This window comes from Colias eurytheme, chromosome 25, assembly GCF_061535395.1.
Source record: "Colias eurytheme isolate Ceu_HAF_F1 chromosome 25, ilColEury1 Martin Lab GWU primary, whole genome shotgun sequence".
Lineage (NCBI taxonomy): Eukaryota > Metazoa > Arthropoda > Insecta > Lepidoptera > Pieridae > Colias > Colias eurytheme.
In genome coordinates this window covers 7263223-7281884 of record NC_143004.1, presented here as the reverse complement: position 1 = coordinate 7281884, position 18662 = coordinate 7263223, and the positions used below count along the sequence as shown (strand labels likewise).

At 31.9% G+C, this 18662-nt stretch overlaps 3 protein-coding genes across 5 annotated transcripts in view; 1 reads left to right on the top strand and 2 right to left on the bottom strand.

Moving 5' to 3' along the window:
- Positions 1-18662, bottom strand: part of LOC149897740 (myrosinase 1-like) — a 412925-nt gene that overhangs the window by 307068 nt on the left and 87195 nt on the right. The window lies entirely within an intron of this gene.
- On the bottom strand, positions 9161-10913 carry Sys1 (Sys1 golgi trafficking protein). The gene is made up of 3 exons (XM_090116219.1): positions 10467-10913; positions 9930-10051; positions 9161-9625 (listed from the first exon to the last, which is right to left on the bottom strand). The coding sequence occupies exons 1-3, from the start codon at positions 10653-10655 to the stop codon at positions 9436-9438; spliced, it is 501 nt and encodes a 166-aa protein (XP_089972345.1). The 5' UTR covers positions 10656-10913; the 3' UTR covers positions 9161-9435.
- LOC149897745 (uncharacterized) lies at positions 11744-17096 on the top strand. Its single transcript, XM_090116256.1, has 2 exons — positions 11744-11975; positions 13267-17096. Exon 2 carries the CDS (start codon positions 13272-13274, stop codon positions 16872-16874), a length of 3603 nt encoding a protein of 1200 aa, XP_089972382.1. The 5' UTR covers positions 11744-11975; positions 13267-13271; the 3' UTR covers positions 16875-17096.

Here is an 18662-nt window from a genome sequence, read left to right as displayed (position 1 = left end):
ATCCAATGTCAATATTGACTCCCTTAATAGTTTTTTTTGCTCATCTCCTGTAATTGATCCGCATGTTAAAAAATGTACTATTGATACTATTTCTAAAGCTCCAATTCCAAATTTTTCTCCCTTTTGTTTCAGTCAATTCACTGTGTGTGGGGTTAAGAAAGCTATATTATCCATTTCTTCTAAAGCTGTTGGCAGTGACAATATTGGCCGTAATATGATCATCCCTATCCTTGATACCATCATTCCCATTCTAACTCATATCCTTAATTTCTCCATTACATCCTCTCAATTTCCAACTCCTTGGAAAGACGCTCATATTATCCCCCTTCCCAAAAAAAATAACCCATCTACTTTCGGCGATTTCCGTCCCATATCCATTCTTCCCTTCTTATCCAAAGTCCTCGAACGCCTTGTTAATGAACAGTTAACTATGTTTTTAAATTCCAACAAGCTGTTTGATCCTTTCCAATCCGGTTTCCGTCCCGGTCATAGTACGGCCACTGCTTTAGTTAAAATCACTGACGATATCCGTATGGCAATGGAGAACAGGCAACTTACTCTACTCACTTTGATTGACTTTAGCAACGCATTTAATTCTATAGATCATGACATAATGTTAGCTTTATTATCCTCTCTTAATATATCAAAATCTGCAAGTAATTGGATGTATAGTTACCTACGAGGACGCCGTCAACGTATCTATAACAACGATTCCTATTCATCCTGGTGTGATATCGTTGCTGGTGTTCCTCAAGGTGGCGTACTATCTCCCCTTTTATTTTCCTTATTTATTAATTCTATTTCTAACAACTTTTCCTCTCTCTATCACTTATATGCTGATGATCTACAAATCTACACGCACTCTTCTCTTGAGAACCTACCTAATGCTATACGTGAAACCAACAAAGACCTGTCTTCAATAATCCAATGGAGCAAAACACATGGTTTAAATATCAACCCGGTTAAAACTCAAACCATTATAATAGGAAGTCGTCACTTCATTAACAAAATTGACTGGGTTGGTATTCCTAAGATTACTGTTGATGGAATCGTTATTCCATACAGCTCCACTGTTAAAAACCTTGGCATATATCTGGACCAAACACTTTCCTGGTCACAACAGCTACAGGAATTGCGTAAAAAAGTTTTTAGCTCTTCCGCTTCACTTAGACGTTTACGTAATGTCCTACCAATTCCCACTAAGGTTGAGCTAGTACAATCATTGCTTCACCCTATACTTGATTACTGTGACAGCGCCTATCCTGACCTTAATGAAAATCAATTAGATGCTCTTGAACGTGTTCAAAACCTCTGCATAAGGTTCATATTCGGTTTGCGTAAATATGATCATGTATCCTCTTTCCGTACCAAACTGAAATGGTTACCTATACGCCTTCGCCGGAATGCACGCATTCTTCATCTGCTTTACTGCATTCTATTTGATGTTAGAACACCAATCTACCTAAAGGAGAGATTTAAATTTCTTTGTTCCAATAGCCTTGTGTTGAGATCTGCATATAATCTCTCTCTTTTGATTCCATCTCATCATTCAGATTTCTATCATTCCTCTTTCACAGTATGTGCTATAAACCTTTGGAATGCTTTACCTAATACAATAAAACACGCCCAAACAATATCTTCCTTTGATAGATTGGTTAAAAATTATTATCTTTCGCTGTAACGTCATTTGTATTTATATTTCTAACTCGCACATACTAAATATTTTTATATATATATATATATATATATATATTTATGTATGTATGTTTTATTATATTATGTATGTATGTTTATTTTATATTATCTATATGTTATTTATTATATTATCTATAGGTACTTATTTAATAAAGTAATGCTTGCTTTGTTTAACACCTCCAAAATTATAATCTTCCAGCATTTCCTTGATCACAGGTTGTCTGGTAGAAATCACTTGTTAGTGATAAGACCGCCTATTGTACAATAATCCTATTTGCTGTTATTCTTTTGTATTGTTTTTATTTGGTGTACAATAAAGAGTTTATTATTATTATTATTATTATTATTAGTGTACAGTAAAATTTGCTTATTTTTCCTAATAATGTTACGTATTATAAATATTTATTGTCAATAATAAAAGCTTGCTTATTGTGTAGAAATGCGATCAAAAAGTATACTTTCTACATAAGAAACAATAAAAAAATTGGTAGCTTAATAACTTGATTATTTTAGATTTTATTAATTTGAAGCGAATTTTACTGTATCTGCCTTTGATGTTGCTTTAAATTTAAATTTATTATCTTCAGTCGGTGTAACGTTCTCATTAGTTATAACTGATATCATAAAATTGATGTGTTTTATTTCTTAGTCAAATTGTAGTTTAAAAATTAATTATTTTGAGGGAACTTTCAAAATAAGTGCTTAAAACTACCCACACTTTAATATTTTACTGACTAGGCAACTATTTTTATACCAACTGGCAACTTTGTGTATTTAAAAAAGCATAAACAGTAGAAAATTAACACAAAGCTCTTAAGCCAACTGCTTTCGAATTATAACTTCATTAAGTATTCTCTTTGTTTCTTTAAAACCGACTGAAGACATCACTATATTCTACTGCCAGATTATATCAAAAGTCGATTGTAAATACATAGCATTTAGTGAATAGCACCTTGTACACGCTAGTGCACCAAATATAAGTGATGTCTGTTAATGTAATAGAATAAAATACTTATCAAGTAAATAAATAAACTGAGTAGTTACTGGCTTACGGGCTTATCGACGTTTATTATCTGTGCAGTTTTATATACCACAGAGTACAAAAATAAAGTCCTAAACCAACATACTATATGAAAAATATAAGTCGTGTTTTATGTGTTAACTTATTTTAATATCATTTTTTTATCAGAAAGATTGTGAGGGTCGTATTTCGACCTCGGTGGCCAATCCTAAAATGAGATGGCTACAAAATATACCATTTTATTTGTATTGTAGAGTATTTAGTTAAATAATGACACCAATAATTAATGTAACTATGTATTTTAACAGTATTAAACATAGTCAAATAGTTCTAGAGTGAAGTTATTACTTTTGATTTTATAAGAACCATATAGATTTTTATTGAATTTAAACTTCTCTTCAATCGTAAAAAATGTTAAACATTACATTGACCGACATCACAAAATAAGGTATTATAAAAGACCAGAACATAATGTTTTTATTTATGTGTTTGTTTACAATAATTAGTGACTTCCATTACTTTAGTATCATGTTTGTGATAATTTAACAATGTTGTGATATTCAATAATTATTTTAACTGTTGTCTTGTTTTATATTTCAAATAAATTAGTACGAAAATATCAGATTGTTTTATTTTTACAGAACCCTTATACAGAAAGTACACTGGAAAATTGAGAAACCAGTACCTTTACCTATTTTTTATTGAATACTAGTTGCCCCGGAACACGTTGCTCAATTGCCCCTTATTGTTATTAAAGTGAAACTTTTATTACATCGTCTCAAACTTTTTGGTCTGTGTAGCGCATGTCGCGTGTATCGCGGCTGCCGAGTAGGTATACCTACTCGGCAGCCGACCGTCACGCGACATGCGCTACACAAAGCAGTGTTCGGAACCGTTCGAACAGTTTCACTTTTACCGTGGTTTCATAAAACCACACAACATTTTATCTCTCCTTAAGAACCATCCTCGTACTTCAAGGGATATTATAAAAAAAATGATCGAGATCCGTTCAGCCGTAGGTACTCATGCTTTGCGCTTAGCTGGCGATTCATTTTTATTACATAGATTGAGTCCTACCTAAGAGGAATATTTAGTTAGTAGTTACTCTCAAGAAATTTGTGCTTAGCTATTATAATCTATGCAGATATTTGGAAGGCTGAAGATATCTTTACTGCAATAAAACATCTCAATCCTATGGGAGCTTTTACAATAATGCTTATTGGAATCTCTCCATACTAAAAGTAACTATTGTGTATTTTTTATCTCCGAAAGAAATGGAACGGTCGGTACTCTGCCTCGCCTTGCCGCGCACATACCTATACAGCGGTACAGCCACTGCGGTCAAGCTATAATACGACATCAAAACAGGTTATCAAGAAATTTCAGGGGAACAGATAAATAAAACAAAATTGTATGTTCGTTCGTTTTATTTACAATATACTTATCATATAGGTTTTTTACATTTATTTACATCATTATTTTGAAACATATGGTAGGTAGTTATGTATAAAAATTATATAAGCAGTAAAAGACAAAAATCATTGTGCATTACGTGAAATAAAAAACAGAAATCGTTAATTATATTGCTTTTTTGTAGAATCTTGATTATAAATTTTTGGCTAAACATTTAAAATTACAATAATCTGGTTGACTCAGGAAATCTACACTAATATTATAAAGAGGAAAGGTTTGTATGTATGTATGTATGGTTTTCACTCATAAACTACTGGACCGATTTTGATGAAATTTGGCAGAGATAATCTTAAGACCCTGAGAAAGGACATAGGCTATTTGCATTGCATGGCATTTTATTGCTTAATATGTACCACGGGCGAAGCCGGGGCGGACCGCTAGTATCTTATAAAAATAAAGCCAATTCCAATTCATTATAAACAGTAGGTACTTACATAAATATAAAATAGTACAATTTCTATTATTATTTGTTCGAGCTTTAACCATAAATAATTACTACCTACCTAAATTAAAATAAGTACATACCTCGAATTTATTATCCTATCTCTTACTTAGGAAATTTTCAATATTATTTTATTACTTACAAGGTTTTAATAGCATTATTTTTCCAATTACAAAAATACTTATTTATTAATAATCATGTTGAATTAATCACATATCATAATTTAAACCTGATTTTTCTTTAAAGAAATCTGTGACACATTCATAATAAATAAATAGTTGACACAACCAGAACACAGATAGCACTACATTTGAATAGTTTAACATTTAACTTATACATTAACGGCCTTACTAATAAAAAGTTAAACAACGGGTAAATTTCTACTATTTTCTACCATAGCTGTGTCCTGCTCTTGCTCACATGAAACGTCAATCATAATAATAATAGTTTAAAAAAACTAAAAAACACGCTTTTAGTTCGGTTTTCTATAAAAAGCGTGTTTTTTATTTTTTTTAAACTATTATTTATTTTATCAAATAAGTGTATTGTCATCGGTCCTCAATAAATCTACAAAGTTTGAACGAAATCTGGCCGTTTAAAGTGGGTCAAAATCGCGCCCAAAGAAGTCGGTTACAAACATACAAACATACAGGTGACGCTAATATAAAGCGTGTAAAAACAAGACAGGTTATTGCAATAACTAATCCATTGCATAGCGAATGGGTAAATTTTATTAGAAAGACCGTTTAAGATTATTCAGTTATTAAGGGCTTGGTCTAGTAGTGCAAACAAATGCATCCTGTCATCCTATATGTAAATAATACAAATGTACTAAGGGAAAGTTGCTCCACTTAATTTTTAAAAATTAAATCATTCGTATGCATAATTTAATATTCGTAATAAGTACCAAAAATGACAATTTGAAACAATTTTCGTGAAAATTACACCGGGTGATTTTTTTTTATCAGTACACAAAATTTGCGAATACTTTCTATTGATATCTTCAACTTCATGTTTATATAACTGATCAACTTTTACAAAGAAATTTGGACGAAATATAAAAAAAATAAGCTTTCCATACAAAATGCAGAACTCTATACATTTTTTTCGACCTAAGTTTCTTAGTGAAAGTTGTTCAGTTTAACTAATAAAACGGATAAACAAATTTTGTATATAATAAAAAAAATGTAATGTTTGTGTTAAATGAAAACAAAAGATATTTATTTCTGACTAGCTTCCGCCCGCGACTCCGTCCGCGCGGATGTCAGTCTTCGCGTCTTCTACAGATTTATTATATTGTGTGTAATATAAAGATTTATATTGATAAACCTAATAAATCTTTTGCTAGCATTCTGATACTTTATCGGTTGCACTGGATTTATCTCTTTTTTTTCAATCGCTTGAATGATATAGGATGGGTCCTTGATGGGCATCGAATGCTGAAGTCTCGAATCAATCAATTCTGACAGTAGGCAATTTATGTAAAATCTTGATAATGGTCCATCATTTTATTTTGCCTAAACGTTACATACTTTTTTATATTATATTCTATTTTTAACGAATTATTCACTCCAGTCCAAACAGCAAATAAGCAGACTTCTGCTTCTGCAACGTTTAGTTGTCCCTGAATTTAGAAAAAATAGTCATGATTCTTATCTATGGGGCCGTTCAAGTATTACGTAAGCAGATTTCTTACCATTTTTTACCCCCCCACCCCCCTTGTCATCAAAAGTAAGCAAAGCCCTTACCCCCTCCCCCTATGCTTACGTAAACATTTTTATTTTTTAGTAATAAATGTTTTTTTATATTGTTATTTTTAAAATAGGAAAATTCATGAAAATATTTGGTTTAACTGATACACATAGAGTAAATGACAAAAAAATATAATCAGAAATAAAGAACATAACTAACATAAAGAATATTTTCGGAACAAATTAACAGTCTTCAGTCCATAAAACCTGAATCCATGATTCTAAGTTATCGTTGACATTGGATTGCTGCTCAGTGTTGTGAGTCTGCTAAATAAAACCAGCGTTTAAATATTATTGAAAGCTTTTCCCCATAGAAACCCTTCACATACAGATATTGAAAACACCGTGTATTTTGTGACTAATTGCCGGAGTCAATCTTAAGAAATAAAATATCAATCACTTACCTTTTTACTTTGAGATAGGCCATCATATTTTTTACTCATAAGTCGTTTTAATTGTTACGGAACGTAAAGAGAAACTTTGTACTTATATTTACTCACCTTGGAAAAAAAATGAAGCAGATTGGATTTATTTTTAGTTGCCGCTTGCAATTCTTCTTAGATACAATAATATCCAGTTCCTTATGCTTTGCTTGTAATATATTATTTCTCCAAACTTCGTTAACTAACTTTTGTACATTTTGCACTTTCGTCCCAGTATGAGATTTTTTAAAACTTTCGAACAGTTTTTGGAATAAATTAGATTTGACAAGTGAATAGCGCACGGTAATTTCCCTAATGCGCGGTAATTCCCCTAACCAGTTCTCAAAGCGAGTGCCTACGCATTATATATTATGTATTATTTGCAGGAAACCCGAAAAAACTTAAATAACCAACGATGACGTAATCATCATCTAGACCCCCCCACCCCCCATACTTATCGATTACACCCTGTATACAATCCACCATCCACATTCATAATGTTTTCCTGTCCTCCTCTCCTTTACGCTGTTCACCGATACATTTGAAATGAGTAAATCTGCTACCACTGAAGGATGTTTCATTGTGATCAGCAAATTTTCACCACTGTTGTCGACTATTTGTTTTTCATTTTTAATCAGCAATTGGGAATCATCAGTTTTGTTTTTTGCAAATTGGTGATGTACCCTAACAATACGTCGAAAAGGGAAAGCATCAACGAATTATCGTTTTCGTCCTCTTTTTTTATTCTTCGCGTCTCTGTTACTTCTGTTTGTTTAGTTCTCAACACCCACTGAATTTTCTATGTTATTGTGATCTTCCATTACATCTGAGTTTTGATGATGTGATGATAATCCATTCGTTTTAATATTGGTACTTAGAGTTGGTAGACTAAACTAGAAATGGCGGACTAAATTTGTCAGCGCGTCTGTAAGATCAGAATATAAAACCAACATCCTGTATTTAAGTTACAAAATTAATAATCAAACAACATGCCGCTACGTTGAAAATGACTAGAAGAAAAAATTAAAACACCTCGGATCAATTTTGGAGTAAACAAATCATTTTCCCCGTATGGGGATTTCCCCGGATGAACTTGGGAAGTTCAATTTCTCAATACAAGTTTATATTATATTTCGTATTTCTCAAACGAAAAATAAACATTTTTGGAACTTCAAAAAAATTATATTATAAGAAAATTTATGAGCTTAACTACTTTAGTTTTAAAGAAATATACATCCCTTTACTGACACCCCGTAAAATAAAGAAATTGTTGCCAATCACCTTTGCAATCTATTTGGTTTCATTAACTTTATGTTCGAAGATAATTTTTTTTCTAGTAGTTACACGCGTATTTTTTTCGTTTATTTTCCATATCGAAATCAAATGTTTAAAAATACGAATATTTGCACAAAACTAAGATAAAAATAATCAATTAACAAAAATATTAAATTTAATGAAGTAGAGCAACTTTCACTTCGGTATGAAGGAAAATCGAGCGTAGAGCACACGTCAGAACGCTCCGGCCCAAGGAGCGCGACTAAAGAAATTCGCTAGGATTTTTCCTAATTATTTTAAATATTTTTTTAATATTTAAAGAATTATCAAAATTCAAAAAAAATTTTTTTTAAAGGATTAGTACTCATTGGTCTTCAACCAACTCGATTAAATTAATGGAAAAAATAACTTTTAGCAGTATTTATCAATAGATTTTGTAAGGCAAAAAATGGGAAATTTAATGAATTTATAACGTTCTAATTAAGAAAATCATAAGTTTTTCGGCAATTGTATTCAGCAGTTTTTAATAACGACTATATAAGGATAATAATGCGCTGATCAGATTGTGTAAATTGTAATCGGTTGCAACGTAGTGAGTGCACAAACTTAGCTCGAAATGTCTTTGGGGGAAAGAGACTTATCTTCAAGGCCTGATTAAGGTAAAATAAAGTAACTTTATAAAAGTGAAAAAATTCACGCGCATTGCGTATATAACACTAATTGATAAACAAGAAAAAAAAATTCAGTTTATCATTTCATTAGCCGGGAAAAAATTGTCAAATAACTTGTTGAAAACGCAATTTTGCTAGACTGCAGCCTTAATATTACATTTATTTACATTTTACATGATAAGTTGTTTACACAGCTCATGTTCAGTTCATCTGGACATTGTAAATAATAGAAAATAATTATATACAGCTTTAAAATGAATTGTTTTATGCAATGCCATGAGTATAAAATATAAGTAAATAGAAAATTTAATCATCATCATCAAATATTTCTTTGCACTGGCTTGTTAGTCACATGGCGTCAAGCATTTTTGTATTTACGACATCTAGATTATTGATGATCTGTAATCATCAATAATCTAGATGGCGTGGCCTGATCGAAAAAGCGTAAGACGGATACCATTCCAAAATATCAAACATGCTCAACATTAATAATCAAGTTTTCACTTCTGCCAGCACTCCCGGAGTGCAACCCGTCTTTTTTATTTGCTGGACACTACACAACACCTACATATATAACAAATTTATTTTATTACATTCACTTTTCACATAACTTAAACACAGATAGTCCTCTTTCCTGCTTTCAATGCACGTTTCACTGTATTCAAATGTTCGTAAAGTTCGTATTTCATAAGTCCACCTTCGCACCAATATTACTGAGCGGTATGGCTTGTAACTCAGTCCGTAGGCACAGAAACTCGCCGGCCACACACGTGATCGCCGCACAGGCTATGTTTAGGGCCCACCAGGAAAACGTGGTTGGGAACATTCCGTTGTACAGCCAGCATACCAGCAGATGGAATCCGTAGTATGTGCAACTGAAAATATTGTTTTTATGTAGTTGATTTCACAAAATTTTCATTTATTACACATGAGAAGATTGAAATATTTAAGTTCGTAAACTCAAAACATGCCACAGAAATACAATTTTCAAAAAGAAAAATATTTTTTTTGGGTTCTATCTCCTACTATAGCATTCATTATTCGTACTATAGCAGTATTTGAAAAAATTTTACAATTTTTCTTAACTTGAGAATTATAAGTGCAAAAATGTTGTAATTTTATAAAATACATCTGATTTTAAGTAATTTGTTCCGATTAATTTTTTATTTATTTAATTACCTGAAATCCAAGCACAGTTTAGTCCGTCCCACTAGTAACCACAAAAGATATGCACCAATAACTGCATTTATAACAAACGCCAAAATGACAGACCTCCCTTCGTTGTCTTTTACATGGATTTCCTGAAATTATATAAAATGTATTACAATAACATTTTAGTATACATATACAAAAATATTTGGTTTCAGTTATTGCTCATGCTTATTCTTATTAAACCAATATCATTTATATTTTATATTAAAATATATAGTTGAGGATCAACCATACTACAGAGAGATTGACCATACTCAAAATATTGTAATTTGGTTACTGTAAGGGTCGCCGCAAACGGGACACCAACCACAGCCACTACTGGCCAGCGAGAGCCACTTGACCCTTTTTAAATACATATATTTTGTCGCGATCACTTCTGTAGCGAGTGGTCGCCATCGGCTTCACGTGTGCGATGGGTCTATACAAAACATATAACAAAAAGTCGGTAGCCCGTTTGCGACGACCCTAATATTTATTTCTTATGCAAAATCTTACATAACTTACATGATACTCAAATATATGGTCGAGGGTCCTCGTTGATCCCGTTAGGTCCTGCATAATCGCGACAAGAAGACACAATGTTAAATACATTACACTCTGCAGTGCCACTATTTGTGATATTATAAGGCATGGATCCCACTGTGTATACCGAAAGGATCCGGTTAACTTCTTTATTTTGGACATTTTTGCCATTAAACTGACTTCCTTGTATCATTAAAGTTGTAATAATGTAGACAAATGCTTGCACAGCTGTTTCGTCATAAATTCGTTTCGATAGATATGCCACATATAAAGGGGAAATTGTTATTCCAAAAATATTAATACCAATCAATAGTTTAAATATCAGATTGTGGCAAGCCGATCCAAGAAATTATTTCATATTCGAAATCGTAAATCGTAATTCGCACTTCGCAGCTCGAAAAGCAAAATAATATCAGTTGACATTGACAATGACAAAATAACACAGATGATAGAATATTTGACAAATTAGTGACACATGTCCACCACAGAGCACAATAAATTAACTAGCGATAGCGATATCTCACCAAACTTGGCCCCTGCAAATTTTTTTTTATTACCTAGTTTGTGGTTTTTAATTTATAATATGCCATAACATTAGTTCCCGGTTTGTTCTTAATTATTTGCTATAAATAAATGTTTGTTCGTTAATTCTTTAGTGTGCGTGTACTAGTACACACGTAAGAAGTGAAACTTCTTTCCCCGTTTTCCAATTACAGCACTAGAGCGCATTGTGCGGCATAATGCTTAACGTTGAATGTTCCAACTACAGCAACGCTTCGCACAATCGAGCACTAGAAAAAGTAATGCGCGTGAATTGATGCGTGCAATCGATTTATCGTTAGTAATTATTAATTGTTGGAAAAAAATTTAAAGCTTTCGTTTCATTGTAGTTTTTTCGATATAATCAAAGTTAATTCAAATTGTGTTAAAAAAATAAATATAAGTATGGATGAAGGTACAAACATTGAAAAAAATGTTAATGAAATAATCAAAATCCAAATTGCTTAAAATAACCGTAAATATTTTTCAACCAATTATTATGTATACCACTTTATTTACACATTAATGATGTTATTGATAGATGTGGTTTTTTCTCTTCTGGATTGCCAAAATTTGACTTTCATTTTTTCCGACCAAAATAAATTATGACAGTTCTCTTCAGTTCTCATCTCCCCTGACAAATATATTATATTCTGTGGTTCTCATACACTTCACAAATGACAATTGACATATCGAAAGCTTGTTTTGGTGCATGTTAACAAAGTTGTTATCAAGTTCAAGTCTCAACAAGTGCTGCAAAAGATACTATGGAGTATGGTGTATGAGTCAACGGGTAGTGGGAACCACAAAACAATATGTTGGCAACCTGCACATATACACATACTATATAGAACGTCTGCAAAAATATAGTATGGAGTGGAACTTCCACTGAAGCGTTCAGGACGAGAACTGAGAAGTCTTTTTACAAATTTCAGGCCACAGATTAACCCGGTTCGTAAAAATTACTTAATATTATTATTATTTTAAGCTTGTCATTAAATCGTTTTCATAGGTAAATTATGAATTTATCGTGCATTTCAACCTCGATATGTTTTCGTTCCCGCCAATTCGGTAGTTTTCATGAAAAATGTCATCTTTGCATGGAGATTTGAGACTATCTAGAGATTAATAGATAGAAAAGGAATAGGTTTTTATTTGGTTTGATATAAAACGAAACAAGGTGCTTTAAAAATTGAAAGGTTTCATTAGTACTTGTTTCGTTATTATTTAAATAAACCTAATCTTTAAGACCTTTTGCATTTCATTATTTATGATAGTATTCTATTCCACACTACCTTTTAGGTATAACTATTTTGAAATATTATACTAATGCAATTTTATTAAATTGATTGTTTGGTTCTGAGTGGAAATGTGTACATACAGTGTATATTATATAATACTAGATTTCCGCCCGCGGCTCCGCTCGCGTTTGCAAAGGAAAACCCGCATAGTTCCCGTTCCCGTGGGATTTCCGGCATAAAAACTATCCTTTGTGTTAATCCAAGTTACCCTCTATATGTGTGCTAAATTTCATTGTAATCGGTTCAGTAGTTTTTACGTGAAAGAGTAACAAACATCCATACATCCATACATCCTTACAAACTTTCGCCTTTATAATATATATTAGAATATTAGATGTATTTCTTACATTTTTCATTTACTCATTATGTGATGTAATTATGCAGAGAAAGTCTTCTATTCCTTGAATTTAATTTCTTAAAAGAATAGTTAGAATAAACAATGGTTATGTGAATGGGTATAAAAAAAAGTATTATGAAGAATATAGTGAAATCAGAATTGTTAATATCATATGATTATTAAAGCATGATTTACGCTACACCTTGTTAGGGAGCAATCAAACAGTATTGTAAGTATACTTTTTGTATGATGAAGTGATTTAAGCCAGACAATGGCTTGGTCATTGGCATTTGTTGCTCAGCTCCGGCACTGCTTCCCCTCGGCACAGTGAAGCGTGAATCATGCTTAAATTATTACTATACTAGCTTACCGCCCGCGGCTTCGCCCGCTTTGTCTAAAACCTAATAAATTATATACTAAAACCTTCCTCTTGAATCACTCTACCTATTAAAAAAAACCGCATCAAAATCTGTTGCATAGTTTTAAAGATTTAAGCATACAAAAGGACATAGGGAAATAGGGACAGAGAAAGCGTATCATTATTTTATTTGTACATTTATTTCTTGCACATTTCAATTATTTTATGTGAATGTATCATTTACAGGGACAATGGATCAACCGGGGACATCAATTCAAGATGACAATATTGTAGAAGATTTAACAAATTGCAATGCCGACTCTTTGTCTAAAGAAATAGTTAAAATATTTAAGAAACTTGTTGACGCTATACAAAATAGTGATATATCAACGTTTAAAATTCTAATCAATACTCTATATACTGTTGAGAATAAAGTCGTGATACAGGAAGTAACTACAAAAAGCAAGTTTGATACATTCAGCTGTATAAGCAAATATTCTCAAGTTGAAATGCTTGAATATCTTCTTGAACAAACTGAGCTTTTGCCTTATTTGTCCCCGTTGGATAGAGCACAACGCAATCTAACGATAGAGAATACATTCTTCATCTGTATGCGAACTAGGAATGAAGTACTACTCGAAAAATTCTACGACTATTGGGCTGGGGATCTTCATTGGGTATACAATAAAGACAGCAGTATGAATGACAATGAAAATTTAAGTAATCTCTGTATTCTATTGAGCAGCGCCGAAGAAAAATTCAAGAGAAGTAATGCTATCAAATGCTGTAACCCACCAACATTAGCCCATATTAAAAGCATTGTCATTTATAATGAATTCCAAATTGATTTATATGAAAAATTAGGAGAGATTAAAAAGAAAATTAAGGAATGGAAAGATATATCTGATTACAATGAATCAATTTGTCGTGAAATCTATCTAATTAAAGAAATTATTGATATTATTCTTAAACAACTTGAAATTTACACTAAAAAGGTACTTGCTATTGTTTTGGATGATAAGAAAAAAGAAGAAGATGGTATATCTTTGTACTGGAAAGCACAAGCATTCTATATGTTCAAAACATTCTTTTGGAAAATGGACTACAACATATGTTTGTTAATTTTAGACAATATTCATTTATTAAAGAAAAGACTCATAATGGAAAACAATATGTACCAAAAGTTAGAATCTAAGCTTTATCACTTTATTTATCATTTTAGGACGAAATGGTCCTTTTATTTATCGAAAACTAGTACACTAGAAGGTGATGTTATCTCGACAATTGAAAATGACGAGGTCCACATATATCAAACACTCAGTTCGGTCAATATGGGAGAGTTAATAAGATTTTTGGTGATGTACTTAGAAAGAGATCACTTCGTTAAAATGTTACAACACTTCAAAGAAGAGTTAAGTAAGCCAATCCAAGAGGAGAATGTTAGACCAAAGGATTCTAAATTCACAGATGAAGAAATCCAATCACTTACACCATGTCCTGAAATGAGAGATGATTATTCTTTAAAAAAGATGTTTCGTTATCTTCAAGAACTTCCCTCTTTGTCCGATATAAAAAAGAAGAAGGAAAGAGCGCAACTATTACTGGAGAGAATATTGCAAGTTGTTGGAGAATATCTCAAAAGCACCAAAGAAAGTATGAATTTAGATCCAACAACGCGCGCCTTGATACTCGCGGAAGTACCAATAGATGTTGTGGATAGTCTTAACGATATAAGAGACTATCTCAGCAAAGCCAAAAAATGTAAAATTCTTTGGCGAATGGAGATTGCTAAACATGGTGAACACATTTTTGAAAAAGTCCTACAAGATTTGTTACACTTAAGAGATGCCATACGAAAAGTGATTAGTATTAATAGATATTTCGTGAACAGATCCCTTATTAAGTTCGGTTTCAAAATTTTGTCAGCTAGACAAGAGGAGATAGAAGGTAAAATCGATTTGCCTAATTATTTATACTCTTGCTATTCACAGTTCCTGGGAGGCTGTATGTATCATTTAATGGAAAGAATATTTTTGGATAAATTTTATACTGAGACATGGAGTAAACATGGTTTATCCAGAAGCCTTATGATAGAAGTTGGGCATATAAACCATGATTTTAATATGCTTAGCAAGAAAGATGGCCAAGAAATGAGGAGGATACGTATGTTTTTGTCAAAAAAAATTAGTCACTATGAAAAAGTAATAAATGACTTACTCCAAAAGGTAATATATCAGAGCGATCAATGGACTAATTTGAAAAATAGTTTAGCTCTTGATACATTAAGTGATTATCCAAATTCTAAAGATGTTATAGATTTAAAACATCTTTTGAAGTCTGAAAATAATGCTGATACTCATGACACATTATCCAATTTTATTGACAATTATACAGATGTTGAGGTATTGTGGGACACTATAGAGAGATTATTTGAATTCCTAATTGTCAAGACAAAGAATTTTGATGACACCAATGCAGAATTAAAATTCAGCATGTTTTCTTATTATTACAAACAACTTTGTCTCAATGGATACAAGCATAAGGACATGAAAGACAATGTTGAAAGATTACTGAAGTTAATGGAACAACATTGTTCGCCAAAAACTCAATCCGCAAATATAAGTGCTGTGCACACATTTGATGGTATTAAGGTATTCAATGCAATTCTGAATATGAAACGATTCATAACCCAAGAGGAAATTAAATATATATCCAATAACATTCCCGAGTGTCATAAGAGCCAAAGACCAATGTTTTGTAAAATTGGAAAGAACTTTTGTGCTGATATGGAAAAAAATATTAAAACTGCATTGGCAATAGAGCCATTCGATGAACTGTCAGCGAAAATTATTCGTAGTTTACATGTTGCAGATCGGGAACCGGAATTGTTAAAATGTTACTTGGAAAGGATAACATTACTGTCAAAAATAATAAATAAGCAACACCGAGACCTTTTAGTAGTACAGTATAAATATAATGCCCAATTTAGAATTTGTTTGGAAATGATCCTAATCGATTTGCTGAACATATCGGCTAAATGTAAGCGAATAGAAACAATACAGAAACAGAACAAATTACTGACTGAAATCAACATGCGTAACGTTTTAGCGCACGGTAATGCTCTGCTTGAAGTAATCGGCGAAGTTTTGGACACGAACGATCTTCCAGGAGAAATAATAAACAAATCATTAGAATTTGTTGAAGACTTGGAATCAGTACAAGCAATTTATGATTTAAAAAGCGGCGGATTCTGTTTTGAGAATTTAGACAATGATGGTAATTTCCCTGATACTGTTAGTATTACTGACACAGAAAAAGAATTATTTAAAAAATTTAAAGAGTCCAAGCATTGGCGAAATTATTTACAGCTAATCCCCGAATACGTAGCGCACACGTGGCGTATAAAAAAGCAACAGAGAGAAGAGGAAACTAAAGCGAACTTGAAACTTATTGAAACTGTTAGAATAAACGGTGATATTGATAATTTGGCGAGTATTCTGGAAAAAGTAGACATTAACTATGTCGACGATAACGGCAATGCAGCTATTCACTACGCTGCTATGTACGGCAAACTGGATATTATGAAACAATTGACAAAAAATATGGCGAATATTAACATTAAAAACGAAGATAATAAAATGACGGCATTGCATTACGCGGCTCTAAAAGGTCACTCGGAAGTAGTTAACTATCTAGTTGAGTGCGGTGCTGACATAGAAAAGGACAAACAGGGTCACACCTATAAAGATATCAAAGAAATTAAGGCTGAGACATCTAAAAAGAGAATGGAAGAGAAACCTGAAGAGATAGAGTTGGAGGCTGGTGATTTTAATATATTTGGAATGGACGATTAGAGTGCGCTAGTCACAAATACACAAAAAAATGTTTTTAATCATTTATTAATAGATTTGAATAAGTTATAGAAAATACATAATTTAAATGCATAATAATTTATTCTTATACATGTTTTGGTGCTGTTTTGAAATCGTAATTTATGCATATACTCCAGCTAGACTTAATTGATATTGTTCAAAAAGAGGAAAGTTACTGCCATTTAAAAATATTAATAAGCATAAATTTTTAAATTGAATTTAAATTGAATGCAATAATACTTACAATTTTTTACTTTTATTTTTATACAACTTTTACATGAATGTATCCAGTTATTATAAGATTAGAATTATTTTATAGCATTAAATGCAATTTATACATATTTACAAAGCTTAAAGTATAGAAAATTTTAAATAAGGATGACAATTTTTACAAGTGTTATTTTTATTATTCATTATACAATTTTGTAATAAACACGTGTTATTATTTATTACCTATGATGGTTAATTCCTCTTACTAATCCTTCCTAAATCATGTTATTGAAATGGAAGTTATTGTAATTTAATATATTTTAGTTCATATGGAATATACCTACATTACTAGGTGCGCTTCGCGGTTTCACCCGCGTGGCTCCCCTCCTGTTGGTCTTAGCGTAATTATATCGCCTTCTTCGATAAATGGGCTATCAAATATCGAAAGAAATTTTCAAATCGTAGTGCCTGCGATTAGCGCGTTCAAACGAACAAACAAACGTGTCCCTTCGTCCAGCATACTCACCACAACTCACCATGGAATCCTGATATTTCATGAATGTCAAAAAACTGTTCTGAAATAGTGCTAAATAGTGCCCAAAGGAAAAAAATAGTGCTCTTGTACTTGCGAAGTTATAGCCATAGTTCGATGAGTATGCTGGACGAAGGTTTCGCCCAGCATACTCACCTCCGTCCGGAGAATCTGTATACGCTTCAAACATAATTCATACTTCAAAAAATAGTTCCCAAATAGTGCCAAACGGTGCCCAAAAAGAAAAAACAGTGCTCGAATAACTTCGGAGTTATAGGCTTCGTTCAGTGAGTATGCTGGGCGTAGGTTCTACGCCCAGCATACTCACCTCAGTGCGCGAATATCGAACGAGCTATAGGTATAATTTACGTCTCAAAAAATTGTACTTGAAATAGTGCCCAATATCAGTCCAATTTTTGCTTGACTTTTGACTTAGAAAACCATTAAATTTTAATGTAAACTTCTACATACTAACGTAAAATGGGGTACAGTCGTCGACACATGTTTTTGGACAAAAATATTAAACTTTCTAATTGTAGACTTCATGTTATTGGAAATAATTATGGTATTTTCTCACATGTCAAAAACTTTCGATTAAATGCATTATTATATATTTTATAAATAATAATAAATGAATGAAACTTTAAGCGTAAATGAAGTCTATTACTTCATTGCATTGTGTGTTTGTCTGAATAAAAACAGTCATTTGCAGCCAATAAAATTAATATCTTGAAAAATTGTAAAAAGGAAATTATACAGTTTCTTTTTGTATAAGTATATGTTGCAGGCAAAACTTATAACCAGTCAAAACTAGTACTGTGACATAGTTATACAAATTTTTAAAACTCTTTCCAATAGTTTCATCAATGAAAGGTTTAGCAATAAAAAACATTTTTAATTACTTACGTTATTTATTACTATTTAAAGGGCCAAAGTAATCAGAATTCTAGTTAACTAGTTCACAGCTTTTGTTAACATTCATAATATAATCAATGTAAATAGAAAAAATTGTAGTTTTAATATTGTAT

Coding starts and splice junctions, on each gene's coding strand:
- Sys1 (XM_090116219.1), bottom strand. CDS start 10,655: ATGGCAAAAATGTCCAAAATAAAGAAGTTAACCGGATCCTTTCGGTAT. Junction 10,052..10,466: donor ACCATATATTTGAGTATCAT/GTAAGTTATGTA, acceptor ATATAATTTCAG/GAAATCCATGTAAAAGACAA. Junction 9,626..9,929: donor AAACTGTGCTTGGATTTCAG/GTAATTAAATAA, acceptor CAATATTTTCAG/TTGCACATACTACGGATTCC.
- LOC149897745 (XM_090116256.1), top strand. CDS start 13,272: ATGGATCAACCGGGGACATCAATTCAAGATGACAATATTGTAGAAGAT.